At 38.4% G+C, this 23,423-nt stretch overlaps 1 protein-coding gene across 1 annotated transcript in view; it reads right to left on the reverse strand.

Annotated features, from left to right (window-relative positions):
• Positions 1-2,396: 2,396 nt before the first annotated feature.
• LOC150109908 (protein tyrosine phosphatase domain-containing protein 1-like) overlaps positions 2,397-23,423 on the reverse strand; it is a 112,068-nt gene continuing 91,041 nt past the window's right edge. Inside the window, exons 10-12 of the mRNA XM_090397546.1 lie at positions 13,202-13,303; positions 10,403-10,486; positions 2,397-2,648 (exon numbers count right to left, since the gene is read on the reverse strand). Coding sequence (XP_090253672.1) covers positions 2,397-2,648; positions 10,403-10,486; positions 13,202-13,303 — 438 coding nt within the window. The remainder of the gene's footprint in view (positions 2,649-10,402; positions 10,487-13,201; positions 13,304-23,423) is intronic.

Below are 23,423 nucleotides of genomic sequence, written 5' to 3' on the forward strand. Positions count from 1 at the left end.
AAAGTTGCATTTGATTCATACTTCAGGGCTGTAGCGAACTCAGGATTTAATCTTGGGGGTGGGGGGTTGACTGAGCATCCCCAGTGATCGCCAATACATGAAAGCAATGATCTCCTCTGACCCGGCTCGGGCAAACGAAGTAGTGCTCGGTCTGCCCGAGCACTACCTCGTTCGCCTTGCGTTCACAGCCGCAGTGATTCCCGAGAGCTATAGGGTATTCCCATCTTAACCTTATGTGACCGCTAATTCATAAGTAGTATAGAAATAGAAGACAGGACACAACATAAATAAAAAATGAATGAGGAGTTGAGGTTCAGAGAATATTGCAAAAGTTGGTAAAATAACTCAAAGGATTGCATGGATGTTGAAAAATATGCTAACAAGTAAAGATAGGGAAGTTATTATCCCTCTTTATAAGGCTATGATTTGGCTGCATCTTGGTTACTGTGCACAAATTTGGTCACCTAGATTTCTTGGGGATCAGCAGGTGGTGGGTGTAGAGGGTTCAGAGATGAGTGGACAAACTCATGACAGGTCAGAGGAGTGCTGTGAGGATTGTGAGAATCCTTATGAGGATTGGTTGAGGTATGTGTGTGGGGGGGGGGGACGGTGAGTTGATAGGCAAAAAAGAGGTGGAATAATGTCGAACCTTATAAGATATTAAGGAGGTCTTATAAATTTGATGCAAAGGAATTTTTTTTTAATATATGACAAATAGTCAGAAACTAGGGATCATTCATGGATGCTGTGTGTGTGTGTGTGTGTGTGTGTGTGTGTGTGTGTGTGTGTAATAATGATGATTTTATTACAGATTTCAATTAAGAACATTTACCTAGATGAACATATGTATAACGATTTAATTTTTTTTTGTTTGCTATATTTGCTAGGCAATTTCAAAGCATCTATATAACAATCCACCTTATATATGCATGCAAAAATGTGAGTGGTTTCAGAAATAAAAAAATAGTTGATCATGTATAATATTACATAATTGTCTATGTTATAATAACAAATAAACGTACTTCATCTTTCACCACACACACACACACACACACACACACACACATATATATTATTTTATTATTATTATATCATATTATTATTATTATTTACACCTCATTACACCTCAATTATATTATTGTTATTATTATTGTTATTATTATTATTATCATTATTTACACCTCTTACGCCTCAATTATTATTATTATGAGTGACGGCTCGTAGCTTGAAATCGTGGGGGGGGGGGGGTGCTTTCGAAATATACATACACACTGTAGGTACAGTGTATACGTGTTTGGATAAAATATCAAAATTATGGTAAAAATTAAAAAAAAATTAAACATGAAACAATATTGTTTATTATCGATAAAATTATACAGTTTTAATTCAAAATTACTTAAAAATAAAATATATTCTTCTTGTTTTGTTTCATGAAAAAATATTGTTTATTATCGACAAAATTATATAATTCAAAATTATTTAAAAAAATAAAATCCATTATCATAACCCCAATAATGTTCTAAAATAAAAACTATAACAAATGTTATGTCTTTAATTGTAATGTCCAAATATTTAAAGAGACGGAGTAAACACGATAAGCAGTACGAACACTCTACTACTGGCGCAAACTGCATATAAACAACAGTGGAACTGCGCGACGGACAGTGCCTCATTACGCTAATAGCTCGCATCTCACTATGACGTGCATATGCTTGCTAGAGTAGCAATATGACACTGTGCTTGCGTCATTCGCCCGCTGAGTGCTACAAGATGGATTTTTATTATTAAAAAAAAAAATGCATAGGATTGTTGATATATATATATATATATATATATATATATATATATATATATATATATATATATATATATATATATATATATATATAGGTAGCAATTTTTTTATTTGTGTTTGTCTCCCAAGAGGCACACATAAACATGAATTTAATTAAAGACTCTATTTTTTCTTAAATTAGTATATGCATAACTTAAAATGTTTTTTTTTTTTGCATTATTATCTATTGTACTGTGATTTTTGAATTTAAATGTGCCAGCTACTGCTGCATTGATAACTCATGTATGCTAAACAGCAACAAGAATAAACTGTATAAAAATGTTTGCAGCTAAAGGCTATACAATTTTTTTATACAGGTTTAAAATCTGGAAGGCTACAAGACTACACTTAATACCGCGTGATTTCTTGAAGTGTAGGCACATAGAACGAAGATTCTTTCTTAGGAAGATTTGCCATTTGATGAAATGGGAAAAACATAACAATAATGAAAATGATCAAATGATTTACAAAGATGGTGGCATTTTAGTCTTTTCAGATGCATCTGTGCTGAATTCATGGAAATGTCTAGTCTTGCTTATTCACACTCACTTTTTAGTAGACGTCAAAATGTTTTAGCCGGTTCGCCAGTAACTAAATCAAACAGCTTTTCAATGAATAGCATCACTTGTTTTGTAGTTCCTTGGCGCATTTTGGTCCACTGGACACCAAGTGGTCGTAAAGTTCCTTTAATGCCAAGACACTGATGAGTAAGTGATGCTACAAGGCGACGAAATAAGTCTTCTCGAAGCTTTGGAGATTTGGGATGGAGTTCAGCCAAGAAGCGGACAAGGTATTCTGTTGTATATCTGGTTCCCTAAGTAAATTTTGGTACGAAGAATGTTAATGGAGAGAATATTATATATATATATTATAATATTAAATATTAGCTCTCTATATAATAAAGAGAATATTAATAGAAAGAAGTACAATAATTAAAACATTGAATTAAATGTCTAAAAATATATAGCTGCTGTTATCTCATCGAAACATGGTAGTTGATTTTTGCTGATGGTATAACATCACTTTCTTGAATTTTGGAGCCTTGGAGTGGCTTGAAAATTTAATTCCTCTAGAAATTCAATCCATGTTTGCTCTCTAGAGTAAACTAATTCTTAGCCAATCCAGAGAAGTTTTCAATATTGTGAATGGAATGATTAAAAAAAACAAACAAACAGCAACAACAACAACAAAAACTGCTAACTCCTTTGATTCCCTTACAGGGAGTAGGTGAGGCCATTTTAGTCCTATCTAATTTTTGAAGACTGAAGGGAGCAGTTCAATCTCCACTGGAGATCAATTAGAGATAGCTGGCCCAAGACTATCACTAACAATATCCAGCATCCGATAAAGAGAAGTAGCTGATAAGTACCATCATCTCATGGTCCCTAATCCTAACATTATATATTTATTGTCTGATATAGTGTGGGTTCTACCGTGGATTTTCTTGAGTTTACGGAACGAAAAACCTGTTTGCTTGTGCCAGAAATCGACTAAATCGGGAACTAGTCTTCCTTCAGGTGGTCAAGCTCCATGGAGTGCAAATGCCACTTCCACTGAGCTGCACAGGCTTCGCAAACGATAAAAAAAAAAACCTGAATACACAAATAAAATATTATTATCATTATCACATCAGCGTTCGTGGATTTAAGACTCAAGAGGTTCTCTCAACCAATAACATGTTTATCATACTGAATAAATTATAATAAACAAGAAATTATATTCTTGTTTTAATCCTGTACCCATGTGTAAGCAAAGTTACCGTTGACTTTATAATAGACAGCACAGCACAATATAACACTTCCTGAAGGAAGTGAGCTTACCATTATGGGATACCAGGACAATTGATTTGAAGTCAACATCTACTTATACGGTATAAGTGTGTTGAGGCTTAAGAACTGTGAGCACATCATGTTGGAGGTTTAATGGAATAATTATATCAGCACTGGGAAAGGATTAAAATAAATTTTAATGCTTCCAATATTTCGTATCAGTCACTGAGACATCTTCAGGGATTACAAATAACTTTTGTAAGAACACATTCAAATACAACACAATACTGAGTAAAAAACGTGGGTGACTCTAAAGTCTTATTCAAGTGGTGCGCCCTCTATGTGCGTTTGTAGGTGGCCTACAATGTAATGTGGGAGCTCTGATAATGTTTTCCAAATTTTGGAAAGTTTTATGCAACCGTATTTATTTAAATTCGGTTGATCTCTGAGTACCTCCATAGATTCTACAGATTCTAAAAACAGTCTTTTTTGAATTTAGTATGGTGGAGCATGGTGGTTTTTCTCCAGGAGACCCTGTGGTTTGTATTCAAAACATGGTCTGTGAGGCCAGATTGACCATAGCCGTGATTGCAGCTATGGTCAGTTTTTTACATAATCCGGAAGCCCTACTCTAGAGACCAAACATGGAACTTTCAGGCCTCCAATAAACGGGGAAGTGGTCTCACTCCAGGCACAATGACTTTCATCTCCCACCTATCACACACACACACACACACACACACACACACACACACACACACACACACACACACACACACACACACACACACACACACACACACACACACACACACACACACACACACACACACACACAATATTCAGCCCGTATCTTTCCCAGATTAGGTCTCCTGGGTGTATAAATATCCATGCTCTGCCTGGGCGTGATTCATTATTTTGGGTGGAGAGCATATGCGCTAATAAATAGTTCACTCAGGATTTAATCTTGGGGGTGGGGCAGCGAGTTATGTAGACGATTTGAGAATACACACTACGCATCTCATGCGACCTATGACTGAGCCCCTGCAATGATCGCTAATTCATAAGTAGTATAGAAATAGAAGACATGGCACAACATAAATAAAAAAATGAATTTTAATTAATAAAAGATTTTTGGAAAATTTCTAGTGTTTTTTCTTTGTTGGAAGTTTATTTCCCACTTGGCTAGACTATAATAATTTTAGTTTAATCCTTTACCCAAGTGTAGGCAAACAAAGTTTGCGCATGAAGTAGTTCAGGACTGAGGCAACTCGTAGTAAAGGTGGGCCAAGCTCTCATCACTCTTTGTCTCAGTATCTCCCACAATGCAAAGCAGATCTCCTTATGACATGTATAAAGCTATGCATTAAGGAAAGGGCAACTACCCAGACCGGTTTCGACCTTTATTAAGGTCTGATCAGTGGGAGGCAGACCCAGAAGTGGTGATACTAAGGCAGAAGCAATGGAGAGGTCATATTTACTTATATGAGTTGCCAAACGTTGTACCACCTAATGGTCCTACACTTGGGTAAAGGATTAAACTAAATTTATTATAGTCTAACCAAGTGGAAAATAAACTTCCAACATCTTTCTCTAAATCCAGAGTAATTTAATAATAAAATGGTACACCTTTTGGCAACTCGTATAAGTAAATATGACCTCTCCATTGCTTCTGCCTTAGTATCACCACTTCTGGGTCTGCCTCCCACTGACGAGACCTCAATAAAAGTCGAAACCGGTCTGGGTAGTTGCCATTCCTTTAATGCATAGCTTTACACATGTCCGCAAGGAGATGTGCTTTGCATTATGGGAGATATGGGAGATACTGAGACAAGGAGTGATGAGACCTTGGCCCACCTTCACTACGAGTTGCCTCAGTCCTGAACTACTTCAGGCGCAAACTTTGTTTGCCTACACTTGGATAAAGGATTAAACTAAATTTATTATAGTTTGGGGAGAAAGGCCCCCTTCCCCCCACTCTGGGTGTGCCACTGGCGCTAACCACTCTGCCAACCAGGAAGTCCACACGCACGCGCACACATACACCAAACTGAAGTGACAACAACTGAAAGCTAGATTTAGTGAAAGTGTAGGATGGAATGAGAGAGAGAGAGAGAGAGGAAGTGTAGTAAACGGACAGCAGGAGGGTTAAAATACGAAAGCCTGGAGAATGGCAATGAAACGAAAACTAGAGAGAATCAGTAGAAATTTGAAAGGCGGAATAGTGAAGGTGGAGTTTAAGATTCGATGATTCAGATGTACAGAGTAAAGTGCATGGTAAGGATTTTTGTCTTTTCAGTGTAACATTCTGATAACATCACAATTTTTCATATGATTCGCTCTATCGTAGACACAAAAAATTGAAGGTAATCATTACTGTGAGATCAAAACCGTTGAGGAATTAGTAATGAAACAATTGAAACAATAGCATGTGTATAACGTTTGTGTTTCATCCTTTTTTAAAAAAAGGCCGATTTGCTTGTTTTGCAGGATCAAAAATTCAGATTTCCAAAAAAAGGATGAAACACAAACGTTATACGTTTGTGTTTCATCCTTTTTGTGTTTTCATTCTCGAAGGGAACCCTAACAAGTTCAAAGAAAGAAGATCGTGCTATTGTGCAAAGATATTGTTAAAAAGGAAGTATCGGATTATAGATACTTCCTGCATGTATTTCTGTAGTGGTAAGTAAGGTATTAGAAAAGTGAAAGTGGATGTGATAGATTCTCAAAGAACAAAGGAAATAGTAATAGAGTTTGCAAAAGCTTGTGACAGACTCCCATTTCAACTGAAATAAATAGATTTGAATAACTGTATAGTGAAGTGGATTGAGACCAGCTATATAACAAATTGCCTTCTTCATTTGATGATCGAATTGTGTATTCACTTTCCAACCAATAGGCTGTGCGATTGCATACCATTGTGGATGGATGCGTGAAGGTCTACATACTGCATGCAGGTAATAGATGAATTTCACCAAGAGGCCTCAAGTGGCTTGAAAAGCACGCTCGCGCCAATAATGTCAAACAATTGTGTGTCGAGAAGCGTCTAACATTTTCTATCATTTTTTAGATCATTCGGTTGCTTGTAATTCGATACAGATTTAGGACGATTATTATTATTAATGAGCATGGGGGCGACAACCCTATCTCGTAAAAAATGAACTAGTCACGAAACATGTACCAAGTAATCTTCACTGGACGGACTTGTATCGATCCAGGCCTTGGAATAATGGTTTACGAATAGATTCTTGGAAAGTTAGAAGCTGATACAGAGTTGGAAGAAAACCATACATGAATTAAATAGATATAAAATGGATATAGTAGCAATACAAAAGATACGATGGACAGGAGAAGGAAATTTGAAGAACGAGAGCATTTTGCTATTTTATGGTGGAAACAATTCTGATAAACATGAATTTGGAACAGGTTTCATCATTAGGAAAAAATTGTGGCCATCTCTGACCGAATTTGAAGCCTTTAATGAAAGAATAAGCAAGCTAAGAGTCCAGAGTCCAGACAAATTGATTCAAGATAACTTTTATTAATGCACACACAATAAAAGATGAATTCTACGAAAAACTGGAATTAATCCTTGAAAAAATTCCACGGCAGGATATAATAATTTGATTAGATGATTTCAATGAAAAAATTGAAAAAGAATAAATTTATAAAAACAAATATTGTAAATCAAAACTTTCATGAAGAGACAAATATTAATGAAGAAAGATTAATTAATTTGGCCACCTCCACAAATTTAATAATAAGCAGAACTATGATTATGAGGAAGATTTAATCAAATAGACCATATCATAATGAGTAAAAGTACACAATATCTGGAGCTTCAGAGGAGCTGGGTGTGATAGTGACCATTTTCTAATTGGTGCCATACTTAAAATTAAAATAAACAGTAAATATTTTTCATCACATGCAAATCAACTGAAATACAATATTAACAAACTAGATATAAACAGAAGAGAGAAGAAAATATGAGTGTGAATTAAAACAGAAATCGAAAAATATACAACCGGACGAGAATGAGAATATTGCAAACATCTGGAATCATATCAAGGATGGCATAAAAAATAGCAGCAATAATAATCCGGCTGATATTTATACCACTCTGAGATACAAAGAGAGCAGCAAGGAAGCCAATAAAATAATAAGAAAACAGAAAGAAACGTTTTTCGTGAAAAGATTGAAGAAATCCAGAAATACTTTACAGTAAATAACCGCAAAAAAATATTTTTCCATGGAACAGAAATCAGACCCAAGAAATCAACATTAGCAATGGACCAATACTATCCTCTAGAGATACTTTAACAAACTCCTAAATTGTGATGAACCTACTGTGTCTTTCTAACAGAATACTTATCATGCTTGAAGTAGAGGAAGTATAAAGCTACTAAAAAACAACAAGGCACTAAAAGAATAGCAGCTGAACTCATTAAGTATGAGGATAGTGAATTAACCACCTTAAAAATAAACTAGTAAATTTAATATGGGAAAAGGAATAGATATCCGTAGAACGGAAAGAATTCCTTATCATTCCAATTTATAAAAAAGGGACACAAATATGAATGTGAACATTATAGGGGAATATCGTATTATTAGCGGGCTACAAACTTTTATCTAATATACTAAAAAGAACCTTACTTTACGCTGAAGAAAATATTCGGGAATATCAAGCAGGATTCCGTAGAAAGAGATCAACATTTGACCAAATTTACACTTAGACAGATACTAGAAACAAAGGGAATACAATATGCAGGTCCATGTTTTATTTGTAGACTTTAGAAAAGCATATGATAGCTTTCATAGAGAAGGACTTCGGGGAATATTAGATGAACTCAGAATATCTCATAAAATAATATGTTTAATCAAAATTTGCACCACTGATAGCCGAAGCCTGGTATTACCTAATGGAATTAGATGTGAACCTTTTGATATTAAATCAGCGTTGAAACAAGGAGATGCCTTTTGCCCATCCTTTTTAATTTAACAGTAGAAAAATGTATTCGAGAAATTGTAAAAGATAACATAAACAGAAATAAACATAAATTGCAGATTGAGTAATATTAGGATATGTGGATGATATATGCCTTTTTTGAGAAAATTATTATTATTATTACTTGACACCTCCAGGGAGTCCAAAGACTCATCGAGGGAGGTCATCTACTCTACAACTCTCTGTCTCCACCACCCGCAATCCACCAACTACAAACTACAACTATACCAACGCCATCTACCGCCCACCACTATCACTAGTATTTTCACAGACAATCACAAACATCCAAGCCCACAGCGGGATTCGAACCGGCAGCATTTTGGGTGGAGAGCAGATACGCTAACCGCTCGGCCAAACAGGCCGGCTGAATGCTGGTGGAGATCTATAGAGTTTCACAAAATGCTGAAGATAATAGGACAACATTTAGAAAACTCAAAATTGCTGTTGAAAAACTACGATTACAAATTAACCAAGATAAAATTGGATATTTAAATACATGCAGAAATCACAATCAAGGGGAAAATGACCATTTTACCATTGATAACCTGAAATTTAAAAGTGCCACCTTCTTCAAATATCTTGGAACATTGATTACTCAAGATAATAAAATTATTACAAAAGTAACAGCTAGAATACATGCCTACAATAGATGTTATCATTCAATACATCATTTATTATCTTCCAAAATTCTATCAAGCAGGGTTAAAACAGAAGTATGCAAGACAATCATTAGAATTATCGTTTCGTATGGAGCAGAAACCCGGAGCATAACAGACCAAGATTCAAAAGTGTTGCAGATCTCTGAAAATAAAATCCTCAGAAGAGTCTATGGACCTGTAAGAGATAACACAACAGGAGAATGGAGAAGACATAACCAAGAACTATATGACCTCTGTAGATCCTCACTTATAGCTGATGAGATAAGTGATAGATAAGTTGGAATGCGAAAAGAATGGGTGAGGAGAGAATGCCTAAACAAGTATTCAAGATGAAGCCTGATGCAAAGCGACCGAGAGGTAGACCTCGGGTGCTTTGAGAGAATAATATCCAAAAATACTTAGATGAGTTGGGAATTCAGAACTGAAATGAAAAAGCTCAAGATAAAAAGGAATGGAAGAAGCTGTGCATGCAGCTAAGAACCTTATAGGTTCAACTACCTAAAGAAAAAGAAAAAGAAGAATTATTAAGAGCAAAGCATAGACTGGCGAAGTAAGTAGATGAACAGAGATAGGAGCGTAAGCACAGTGTAGCTAAAAGTCTTGCATGAAATTCACACACATACGACGGAGCGTTTTCTTGGTAGACCGTAATGCCTGAGGACAACAAGAAGAAGAGGACACTGAATCTTGTGCGACAGTTGGCTGGTAATTTAAATTCTTGGATAACTGCTTCAACGAAAAGAAGGATGCTGGAAAATGAGACAATCCATTATGTAATGTTTCGATTAGGCCACATATGGAACGATTTGGATCACTTGGATTTTGGGAAGATGAGGAAAACCGTGATTCGAGTTTGCATTAGGTGTTTTTGAGGGGGGGGTAACAGACGTTTTACGTTGAGGGAATTAAGTGAGCAGATTGTATTGCTGGAAATGATTGCGGTGGATTTTAATTAATGTGATAAACAAAGTAACATATACAGTAGGTATGCACCAGTGATGCGGTTTTTGACTCCATTTGGATTCAACTGAAAATAAATAAAATAATTTATTGCTAATAAACGTACATTTTATTGGGAATAATGTGTAGATTAAATAAATAATAAAATATAATGGGACTAGAAGAAAGAACTTACATTATCTAATCTTGAAAGACAGTCCACTGGCTTTTCTGCCCTGATAACTATATACGACAAATCCTGCCGATTCAACACGGGTTCCTAATACGGAGAAAATAAAACACAAGTGTAAGCATATTCGAAATAGTACCAGTTACTTCAATACAAAGTTATCGAGACATCTCATTTGAAGGTGACGGGGTTTTATTAGTACTATATAGATATATCAGAAATTTTAGATATGGTCTTAAGGGAAAGAACAAGAAAATCTTCATCTGAAAGGTGAATAACGAAATGAATACGTTTTCCAAGAAAGTAGGGCTGCCTGGTTGGCCGAGTGGTTTATGTATCCGCTCTCCAGCCAAGAGGCTGCGGGTTCGAATCCCGCCGTGGACATGGAAGTCTGTGATTGTCTTTCATCTTCATTCATACAAGTGAATAAATACTCTCCCAAGATGGATTGAGTCACCATGGGGGGTTAGTACATCTAACCCTCCGTTATCGTCAATAGTTTATAGGAAGAAGACGGCGCTAAAAGTCATGTGATATTAGAAAAAAGAAACCAAAAATCTGAAGTACATGTGTTTCCAGAAGTTTGATTGAAATTTTGAAGAAGAGAAAAGTTGCTTCCCAAGTAGGTTATTCAACTGAAAAGCACACACACAAAAAGAAAAGAAATAGACACCTAGCAAGAGGATTGCAGAACAGAATTTTATATTAATAATAAAATCGATCAACTATTGAGGATTGGATTAATGATGATAACAGCATACGATAATTATGAAAGAAGTGACAGGAAAGGACCACAATTCGTAGCATGACAATCCTCACATGACACTCCAGACTTCGATCTGTTTCCTAAGTTGAAAGAACCACTCCGCGAGTAAACGTTCCGCTCCCATTGATGAGGTTTATACTCAACCGACGTAAAAAAAAAAAAAAAAAAAAAAAAAGGAGATTATTTGTGTTCACATGAATACAAGGTTTATCTAAAATGCTGGGAAGCAGATTAATTTTAAGTCCTGTAAATGTATTTTCTTAAATAAATGTATGATTAATATCGGGCGTATAGTATGTAGAACTTTTGCAATGCACTCTGGTCCTTCTTAACATTGGATATTCGTAAGCTAGAAGATAAGAAATTATTTATGTGGAAATTTCAGATTTATTTTAAACCGATTAAATGTATGTGTGTGTGTGTGTGTGTGTGAGAGAGAGAGAGAGAGAGAGAGAGAGAGATGAAGCTCTGTTATATTTTGTGTGATCAGGAATATTCAGTCTTGGTAAGGGAGTGGTATCTGTGTTGAGAGTGTCTACAGTTTCCCAGAGACACACTTTAACAAAAAGTCCCTTTTCTCTAATGTTAAACAAGAATAAAAATAAATGATGTATGGTCGTGATAAGTGTACTAGCTTTTTCAACCAAATATGGTTAGAGATGCACTTACTGGGTCTGTAACAACAACAAACATTGACGTCAAACATATGTCTATTGATGGCAAAGACCAGAAAAAAAAAGTATAGCAATCATGATAATAGTCTCTCACTGCTCGATACTTTGTTGCATTCAGGAACAAAAATATAATAGTTCAGTTTAGAAAAGTATTGACTAACTGAGTGAAAATGGTTTCTTTTTTCTCTTTACATTTGATCAAAATAAAATCGAAGACGTCACTTGTCGCTTTTGTTGGTATAGTAACGCCATTAAAACCTGGGGAAAAGGTAACAGACGAAGTTGTCATTATTTGTAGTTTCAATTTCATTCTTCTAGCATCGTCTGCTAAACTTTCATTTTTTTTTGTTTGTGCAAAATGCGTCTATAATATGTTTATTAAAAATGAGAATGCTCGTGTTGTGACTGCATGTATAGTTGCTATGGATTTGGTAATCTTTGGTATAAAATAGTGACGTATGTTTAGTGCAGTAGTTGTATTGATCAGAATATCATTTTTATCTGGAATAACCACGTTTGGCGAATGCTTGCGTGATAGGAATATATCAGTAGTTTCCTATAAACATAGTAATTCATAATACATTTTAATTATTTATGTTCTCGGAATATTTAGAAACTTTTTTTTTTTTTTGGATTTTCATTTAGAGAAACATGCCTTCCTTTACAAACATAGGATCAAAAGTATTAAAACTAACTTCGTTTTTCTAGTAAACAAAGTCGCGTCAAAAGGAGGGAAAAATAGAACATTCATCGCATTTTCTCCCATTTGCAAAGACAGCAGCACATGTAACGCAACACGTTCATGAGCTATAGCAACACTCCTTAAAAGTATCATTTGCTGGCCAGTGCAGGTCCTTTGAAAAAAAAAAAAAAAAGGCGGGGGGGGGGAACTTATCATTCCTCAGAAAACACACAAGCGTGTGCGCACGCGCGCACACATATAAATTCATTATCACACGTGATAAACAATTCAACTTATAAACTGTAAAAATAAGGAAAAAAAAATTATCATGTCAAAAATATGTAACATTTTCCCCCCCATCGAGTTTAATAGCATACCATTGAAAACACTTAGTCCTGGCTGATAAGTACAAAAATAATAAGGATAATCTGATTTTATAAATCTATGATATAATTTAGATTTATAAACCAGTTTTATAAATCTACTTATTTAATTTAGCATGCCACACACACACACACACACACACACACACACACACACACACACACACACACACACACACACACACACACACACACACACACACACACACACACACACACCTGTATACGGGATAGGCTGCAAAAAATACATGGTATTTAAAGAGCTATTTAAAACGAATTAAATGGCATGCAAATACTTACCCTGAGATGATCCAGCCAACTCCACATTAGTGCAGATAAAAGAAGTGGATCCGTTTCTTTGTAGAGCTCTTCCCAAGCCGCTACTTTATTATTGAGGTTTTTCTAAAAGTAAGGAAATTGCAATATTATTAATGACTTTAGTCTACGCCTTTTTATTTTTAGGTATAGATGACGCACTCCTTAACATTGTTTATTATTTATTTTAATATTTATAATATTATTATAAGGTTTATTATTATTTATAATAATAATAAACCTAATTTATTATTATTATTATTATATTATTATTATTATTATGTGACACCTCCAAGGAATCCAAAGACTCGTCGAGGGACAGTGCCAACAGCATCGAACCATTGTTTCCCTTCCAACTATTAACGCACTCAAACTTGCTTAACTTTTTTGGTGAGCCATTAGTAGCAGAGGCTCTACCCATCGACTAACCTTTGTTTTTATTTTTAGTATTATTTTTTTTTTTGAAAGCGGCTCCTACAAATTTGAAAACAGGTGAAGAACATGACAGGAGATTAAACTGAATGGATTTAATTGTATAGACTTGATAAATAAACTATTTTACATTTTGTGCGCATGTCGCCACTACTTTATTTACAACTCTGGTAGATGGTAAACTGTCTCTTCTTTATCTTTGCACAGTCGGCCTTTGCTATCGTCACCTTTTACATCTTCCCCCTGTATCGAATTCCTCTTTAGCCACAAGTATCAGACCTTCTGTCTCTTTCTTGATGCTGCCCTGCTGAATCAATTGCTATGTTAAGCAACTCTCAACTTTCTCTTCAATATCTTTCAAATAGTGACCATGGAGTGCTTTATTTTTCCAACCTTCTGATTTTTTTTTTTTGACATTTCTTTCTTCGTGTACTGCTTTTTTGAATCTCTTACAGTCACTACTTTTTCTTTGTAATTTGACGCTTCAGCTGACGTCTTTTCTGTGCTTTCCTTGATGCAATCATTCAATGCTCTCTTTCCTTTTACTACTGTTTGCTTGACTTGCAAAAGACCATGTCCTTGCTATGTATAACCGGTCCACATCACTGTGTGGGTGTAAGACATGATTCAGCGCCATTAATTTTCCTGTTTTACGAACAAGTTCGTCCAAATCGGCTTGTATCCAGTCAATTATTTCTTGATTATGTATCTGTTGTGTATCAGATTACAAGGCTGGCCTTCGTATTGATTGTTATTAAAGTGTTGCTTCCATTCATTTTGGAGTTGAGAACTTTTCTAACTCTTTTCTGATATTCATAAATTGTTTTCTTTTTGACGTCTGAACTCAAAATGTCGTCTACTTTAAGAATTCCTAAGTATGTATAGGATTCGTGCTGTGACAAATGTTTAACTTCCCTTCCATGTGTAAATGCGATTCCTCTGTTGTTTTTTAATTTCTCCGTCAAGTAGATATTTTATTGTATAGGTTGAAGGTCATGACTGCTGCGCGTGCGTATGTTACGAGTAATATTCCGCACTGTTTTTTTTTTTTTTTTTGCTATCAGTTTGCTTGAACAGTTGCACTTTAATCGAGTTCAGATTACATACAAATCTTCACTGAAGATATGGACTCTATTGAGTAGTGACTCAATTTCCTTGGACTAAATCAAGAATATGATTTTTTGGCATATTTAATTTAAAGTAAAACTGATCAAAAAATATTTAAAAATTAATTTTGCTTCAGTGTATTTTAATAATATGCTGATAAACCTTTCTACTACTTATATATGAGAAATATATGAATTTGAATTGAAGTGGAAGGGTAATGTGAGGATTCATTCAATCCAATACCCTTGGAGGGTAACAAATAGCAATGCTGAACCGAGGAAGTAAACTGAGGTTCGGCTGTTGCTGTTATCCTGGGTGTGAGTTTTTGAGTTCGCTCCCTTAGGGTTTTTGCCTTAAGGGAGCACCTTGAGTCTCCGGGGAAGGTGTTCTCCGGCAGGGCCCGCTGAGGGGTTCTTGTCGGTGAATTATGAATTATTTTCCTCGGAATTTGAGTGGTTCTGCTCAGGAGTCGGGGTGCTAGGATGGGGCGGCCGACACTGAGTGGAACCAACGCTGAGCGATTCTGCTTAAACGGGGAGCCCGTCGGGGTGCTTGGACGGGGCAGCCGTCAATGAGTGGAACCAACGCTGAGACATGGACGGTCTTTCGCCCACTATGGAGTGGCCTAGAGATCGTCCGATTTTTTGAGATTTTACCCTTTACTTACTAACCAGGGTAACAAATAGCAATGCTGAACCGAGGAAGTAAACTGAGGTTCGGCTGTTGCTGTTATCCTGGGTGTGAGTTTTTGAGTTCGCTCTCTTAAGGTTTTTGCCTTAAGGGAGCACCTTGAGTCTCCGGGGAAGGTGTTCTCCGGCAGGGCCCGCTGAGGGGTTCTTGTCGGTGAATTATTTTCCTCGGAATTTGAGCGGTTCTGCTCAGGAGTCGGGGAGCCCGTTGGGGTGCTTGAACGGGGCAGCCGACACTGAGTGAAACCAATGCTGAGCGGTTCTGCTTAAACGGGGAGCCCGTCGGGGTGCTTGGACGGGGCGGCCGTCAATGAGTGGAACCAACGCTGAGACATGGACGGTCTTTCGCCCACTATGGAGTGGCCTAGAGATCGTCCGATTTTTTGAGATTTTACCCTTTACTTACTAATCAGGGTAACAAATAGCAATGCTGAACCAAGGAAGTAAACTGAGGTTCGGCTGTTGCTGTTATCCTGGGTGATGAGTTTTTGAGTTTGCTCCCTTGGGGTTTTTGCCTTAAGGGAGCACCTTGAGTCTCCGGGGAAGGTGTTCTCCGGCAGGGCCCGCTGAGGGGTTCTTGTCGGTGAATTATGAATTATTTTCCTCGGAATTTGAGCGGTTCTGCTCAGGAGTCGGGGAGCCCATCGGGGTGCTAGGATGGGGCGGCCGACACTGAGTGGAACCAACGCTGAGCGGTTCTGCTTAAACGGGGTGCTTGGACGGGGCGGCCGTCAATGAGTGGAACCAACGATGAGACATGGACGGTCTTTCGCCCACTATGGAGTGGCCTAGAGATCGTCCGATTTTTTGAGATTTTACCCTTTACTTACTAATCAGGGTAATGGATAGCAATGCTGTAGCCAGTGAAGCTCTAACTGAGGCTCGGCTATTGCTGTTACCTTCCTGCCATGATCAGAGCTTTCATAGCTCAATAACACCTTATCCCTACACTGTCCTCTACAGATAACGGGGAAGATGAAAAGCATTCTTGCTTCGCCCCTTCAAGCCAGTCCTTATAAGGACTATAAGGAAGGGTAATGTGAATGGAACAATCGACCGTGAGATGCGGTCGATTGGTTCATTAATGCCCTTGGGGGTAACGGATGGCAACAATGCAATGCTGTACCAATGAAGTTTAACTGAGGTTCAGCTGTTGCTGTTACCCCCTTGGGCGATGAGTTTTTGAGTTCGCTCACTTAAGGTTTTGCCTTAAGGGAGCACTTTGAGTCTCCGGGGAAGGTGTTCTCCGGCACGGCCCGCTGAGGGGCTTTGTCGGTGAATTATTTTCCTCGGAATTTGAGCGGTTCTGCTCAGTGGTCGGGGAGCCCGTCACTGAGTGAAACCAACGCTGAGATTAGGACGGTCTTTCGCCCACTATGGAGTGGCCTAGAGATCGTCCGTATTTTTGAGATTTCACCTTTACTTACATAGTCGGTGATTGATTTTATATGAGATGCCCATATAGGGTAACGGATGGCAATGCTGAACCAATGAAGTTTAACTGAGGTTCGACTGTTGCTGTTATCCTGGGTTAATGAGTTCGCTCTCTCAGGTTTTTCCCTAAGGGAGCACTTTGAGTCTCCGGGGGAAGTGTTCTCCGGCACGGCCCGCTGAGGGGTACTTGCCGGTGAATTATTTTCTTCGGAATGAGCGGTTCTGCTCGGTACTCGAGTTTCACTGAGTAGAACCAACGCTGAGATTTGGACGGTCTTTCGCCCACGAATGAGTGGCCTAGAGATCGTCCGATATTTTTGAGATATCACCTTTACTTACACATACGGTGATTGATTCATTCAATCCAATACCCTTGGAGGGTAATGGATAATGGATGGCAAATGCTGTAGCCAATGAAGTTCTAACTGAGGCTCGGCTATTGCTGTTACCCTCCCCTGCCATGATCAGAGCTTTAATTGCTCAATAAAATAATATCTTATTCCTACACAGTCCTCTACAGATAACGGGGAAGATAAAGAGCATTCTTGCTTCGCCCCTTTAAGCCAGTCCTTATAAGGGTAATGAGAGTTTAGGGGGGAATCAATCGACCGTGAGATGCGGTAATTGATCCATTAATGCCCTTGGAGGTAACGGATGGCAACAATGCAATGCTGTACCAATGAAGTTTAACTGAGGTTCAGCTGTTGCTGTTACCCCCTTGGGCGATGAGTTTTTGAGTTCGCTCTCTTAGGGTTTTTGCCCTAAGGGAGCACTTTGAGTCTCCGGTGAAAGTGTTCTCCGGCACGGCCCGCTGAGGGGCTTAGTCGGTGAATTATTTTCTTCGGAATTTGAGCGGTTCTGCTCGGTGGTCGGGGAGCCCGTCACTGAGTTGAACCAACGCTGAGATTAGGACGGTCTTTCGCCCACTATGGAGTGGCCTAGAGATCGTCCGTATTTTTGAGATTTCACCTTTCCTTACATAGTCGGTAATTGATTCGTTTAATCCAATACCCTTGGAGCGTAATGGATGGCAATGCTGTAACCAATGAAGTTCTAACTGAGGCTCGGCTATTGCTGTTACCCTCCTTCCATGATCAGAGGTTTAATAGCTCAATAACACCTTATCCCTACACTGTTCGCTGCAGATAACGGGGAAGATGAAAAGCATTCTTGCTTCGCCCCTTTAAGCCAGTCATAAGGAGGTGTTTTCTCAAAATCACAATGTGGATGGTATCGATATCAATATTCAGTGGTAATCTGTGCTGATATCTCCAGGTTACTCGTCATCGAAGTGACTCATTGAGATTCATTCATCCTATCTTTAGTGACTTTGAGTTCGAGACTTCTCCAGAGGTATAAACTAGTTAATATATTTATTCTATTTCTCTCTCTTTATTTCTTCTGTCTTCTCTAACTCGGGAGGTCGAATCTGATCTGACAGATACATGTTAACATGAATATTCTTTAACCTATCTATTGTATAGGTTGAAGGGCATGAGTAGCTACGCGTGAGTATATTCTGAGTGCTATTTCGCACTTTTGTTGCTGTCAGTTTGGTTTAACAGGTGTTATGCAAAGATTTGTGATATTTGACCTGCGGAGGTCGCGGCAGATCTGACAGATACTTACTAATTGACATAGATATTTTATTGTATAGGTTGAAGGTCATGACTGCTGCGCGTGCGTATGTTACGAGTAATATTCCGCACTGTTTTTTTTTTTTTTTTTGCTATCAGTTTGGTTGAACACGTTTTTTGCAAAGGTTTGTGATATTTTACAGTAAATTGTATTATCTGAGAGATACCCCACGCTCCGATGTCAGTATAGTATAGTTGAGTTGAGTTGTTTTTCTATTCTTTGTTCAATAATTTCTAGATTGTAACTGAAAATAAATAAACCATCATGTATTACTGAAATAGAGAGCCAAAGGCTTATTTTAAAATACATATTCTCTAGGACAGGGGTTCTCAACCTTTTCCAGTGGCGTACCACTATATTTAATTCAAGATATTAGCTGTACCAGTTAGCAAATCTATTTTCGGATAGATTTGCTTACTGGTACCACCAGTAAGCTCACGTACCACCAGTGGTACGCGTACCATAGGTTGAGAACCCTTTGCTCTAGGAGATGTGCTTTACATTTATAGAAAATACTAAGGAAAGCCATCTGTAGCTTGTTCCACCTTTGCAACGAGTTGCCCAAAGTTGCACTACTTATGCTTGTTTCCGTCGAAACGTTTAGTTTCTATATATATTTTCGACACGAAACTCTTGTAGTTTCTATATTCGGCTATGAAATAATGTTGGATTCAATATTCACTTAATTTGTACTGTCAAGTATTATATTTGTAGTGTTTGTTCTTTATTTATTTTTTTGCATTTTAGCACATACTAGTAATGAAATTCATCTCTCAGATATACCTCGTCCTACGCTGCAAAATTACGACCTCGACCTCCCGAGTGTTAACTTTTAATTTAGGATTGCTCTACGCGCTTTAAATGTGTGTGATCCCCAGTGGGAAAGACTCGAGTTCCAGCATGCATTTGCACTATTCTGCTTTCCTGCAAACGAAATGGCCCCATCGACTTCAGGTTGACCAAGAAACCAACAACGCCTCTGATCATTGACAACAGACCAAAATCCCAGACTATGTATTCACAATCTGGCTGCCAGCCTGCTAGCCGAGTGGTTAGCGTATCCGCTCTCTAGAGAAAAGGCTGCAGGTTCGAATCCCGCCGTGGGCATGGATGTTTGTGATTGTCTTTGGAAATACTAGTGTTGGTGGTCGGCGGTAGATGGCCTTGGTGTAGTTGCGGTCAGTTGGTGGATTGAGCGGCGGAGGCAGAGTTGTGGAGCAGTGTCCTCCCTCCCTCGATGAGTCTTTGGACTCCCTGGCGGTGTCTAATAATAATAATAATCTTTATCCCAGGAAATAGCTGAGGAACAAGCTGGATTATGCAAAATCAGAAGGAAAAAACAACTGAAGGAACCAACATGAAACAAAACTGCAATCCAAGTGGAAGCAGAAACAAACCAAGGAAGCGCTCCTTTTGTTATCCTCCGAGCTAAGGAACAATGAAAGGAAGTGGCCATGGCCCTCAAAAACTGTAAAAAGACTTTTACGAAAGCCAGAAAAACACACGACAAGAGGGTCCGGGTGCAGATCCAGAGACAGCAGTCGACTACTGCACTCTCACTAAACGTTTAGACGAAAAAAAAAGTCTAATAGCACACATTCGTTTTAAAAAGCGAAAAACACGTCAAGTTGGTACTGCGCTGTGTTATAGAATCCGTCACCACTCAGGAAGCCACAAGAGACGTCCAAAACCGCGGTCTAAACCTTATTAAAGTTATCCAAATGCTCTGAGCAGATAAAAGGCCAATGCCTCTTGCCCTACTGGAAATTAACAAGACGTACCGAGCTAAACATACGACCTAAAAAAAGTTTGCATCCTGGCTATATAAAATCAGAACCATTACGACGGAACATCAACTGGACAATGCCATCATTGTCAAAAAGTTCGGAAACTTGCAAAGCTTCTGCAAGCCGTTTTCCGCTGCGTTATATGTACTGAGAAGGTCACGCAACGACTGCCTGCAAAAAAATTCAAAAACAGAGCCTAAATGTGACACCTGCAGCGAACCACATCCCTCCAAATACAGAGACTGCAAGCAATACTTGACCATCCAAAAAAAAAAAAAAAATCAACCAAAGAAAATCGAAGAGTTCCGTCAACAACTCCACGGGTACCACAGCAAATGCTGATCCCCCCCCCCCCCCCCCCCAAACGGCACAACAAACCACCAAAACACGTGCCGCGCATACAGAGGTGGAGCCTCTAAAATCTGCAGGAAAAACCCAACCCCTATTCCCAAATCCAGCAAAGTAAATCCCAACCAGGACTCCACAAGCAAGTTTGGGAAACAAACACAAACATCTTTTACTGCACTAGTCGATGGTGAACAAACGTAGAAGGCTCAATTCTCTACAGATTGAGTTCCGGAATGCCAGTTGTCTAGGAAACAAAATGCGCAAACTATTACAAGAATTTACGACACATTATAATGCTGGGGTAATCCTTGTAAACGAAATGCACCTTCGACCAGCCGACAACCCAAAGCTCAGGAACAATGTTCCATGCCAAAATGACAAACCCAAAACCACGATTGGGTGGCACATTGATATTTGTCACACCCAGTATACAAGACAAAAATTGAAAATCCTGCCATCATCAAGATAGAAATCATAGGATGGAAGTTGAAACAGCAAATGGGAGTTCTCTGAAAATATACTCAGTATAATTTTACACAGCCTCTGTAGCTCAGTCAGTATAGATGAAGACCTTTGGTTTGAAAGACCTGGGTTCGGTCCCCGTTCAAGACGTGAGGAACCTTTATCTGGTGTTTTTCGACTGAAGGTGAGTTGGCCGGTCTCATATGGAAGTGTGTGTGTGTGTGGGGGGGGGGTTATCCGGAAAGTCGGGTTTCCGGATGAAATCGTCCCCCAGAACAGGCAAACCGGCCCGTGAACACACGCATCTAGAGGCATAGGACACATCGGGAGGCATACGACTAACTACTCGACACTCCAAGATAAAAGAGGAGAGAGAGAAGGTATAAGACGAATATAGCTCCCCAAGCCAACAGTTACTGGAAGCAGACTTAAATGAAATTCTAGAGACACACAGACGAAGCAGTGCCAGTAAGGAGACCTGAGCGCTAAGCATAACAGCCTGAAACAGCTGAACAACAAATTGAAACGGTAGAATCCTCAATGAATTTGCTGCTTCCAGGAACACAGTAATCACAGAACGTCTAGAATCCACGTACGGCAATGTGGCAGGACTTCCTGATGTCCTTGACATAGTGATGCTACAAATTATCGCGCATTAATACCAAATAAGCTCAACTTTGATCACAACCCAAGTTTACCCCAACTGGGCTTACAACATGAAAATATCCCGGATCTGTCAACCTGACAATAACGACTGCTCTACACAAATCTATTGACCCAGTTCCTGCCATCGACTCAAAGAAAAAAATCGATGATCCAATTTGTGCTTGGAAAAACAGATAACTGCATTAACAGTTACCACCGCGGATGTGCCACGTACAAACTCCAACCTGATCCGTGAAAAGAACAGAGCTAGGCGCCGATAACACAGAAAAGTGGTCCCAGAACACTGACAAGCACTCAATAGGAATACAGATGAAGTCCGATTTGCGCTTAAAACCTATAGAAATCAACAGTGGGAGACAAAACTGCAGTCCTTAAACACAGAAGACAATACACTCTGGAAAATCACCGAAACTACACACCTGAGTACGTTGTTCGCTAAAACACACAGAAAATATACGTCCCATTCAAATGTCACCATATGCTAGGATACGTAAATCATCACCGACTTAAGAATAGGAAAGCACCAAGCTCTGGGATTTCTAACAAAATCATCAAATTGCTGCCACATAAATCCGTAATGCGCATTGTTGCTATTATTAATACCGTATTAAGATATCACTACTTTCCTGCATGATGGAAAACAGCAGATGCAATCTTAATCCAAAAAGCAGCACACTTCCTCAAAACTATCGCCCAATCAGGCTGCTTTCCTGCTTAGGAAAAAATAGCTGAGAGGATAATACTAATAAGACTTCAGAAAGTCACTAAAGAATTAAAACTTAATTAAATCTGATCAAACGTAAGCAAACTATAAACATTCCAAAACAAATGTTTACGAATAGCGTTTGACGCACCATCATTCTTAAGAAATATACAGCTTCATCGATAACTCGATATTCCTGAGATCAAAATTTCCTGCACAAAAAGGCTGCAAAATCTTTGTAAATACTATCCGCCCTAATCCGCTAATCCTCGAAGAGGTAGAGTACAGTGAGCATGATCCTGCAAAACACAAACGTTCCCAAACCATACTGAACAGGCATGTTTTTTAAAACCCACTGCCAGAAGCCCTAAATGAGCGAACCAAAGGCTCAGTAATATTCCTAGTCCGTTACACTCTACCACCTGGTGGTATACTAAAACAAATGTCTCAGGACAAACATCCAAAAAAAATATACCAAAAAGTATGGTGTTTCTTTTTTTAGCAAGAAAAAATTCTCTGGCAGTCAATAACCAATAATGGACAAGCCAAGTACTCAATAATATTATCCCTTAACCCAGAATTTCGTTATGAATTCAACAAAAAGATACAAGACCATAGATTCAATCAATTTATCTTTCTAGAACAGTTAATATCTCTTCTGGGTCTGGTTCCCACTGATGACATTTGACTTGGATTTAGTTGCTTCTTGGGGATTTTTGCCTGTCATCTAGTGGAGAGACCGTTGGGATTCCTCTCCTGGAGTCATCACTTCGGGAGATGATTATTCTTTGTGGTCGCTCACTGAGATCGGTTCTTCTCATTGGTAGGATGAGCCTGTCACTGATTGGAACCGAACCACTACTGAGTTAATTGATACTTCTGGTCACTCATTGACTGGATGATCTGCGGGATCGCCCCAGTTTTTCGAGAAAGTCCGCACT

The sequence above is a fragment of the Typopeltis vanoorti genome, chromosome 1, assembly GCF_054136105.1.
Source record: "Typopeltis vanoorti isolate ZY-2024b chromosome 1, IOZ_Tvanoo_1.0, whole genome shotgun sequence".
Taxonomy (NCBI): domain Eukaryota; kingdom Metazoa; phylum Arthropoda; class Arachnida; order Uropygi; family Thelyphonidae; genus Typopeltis; species Typopeltis vanoorti.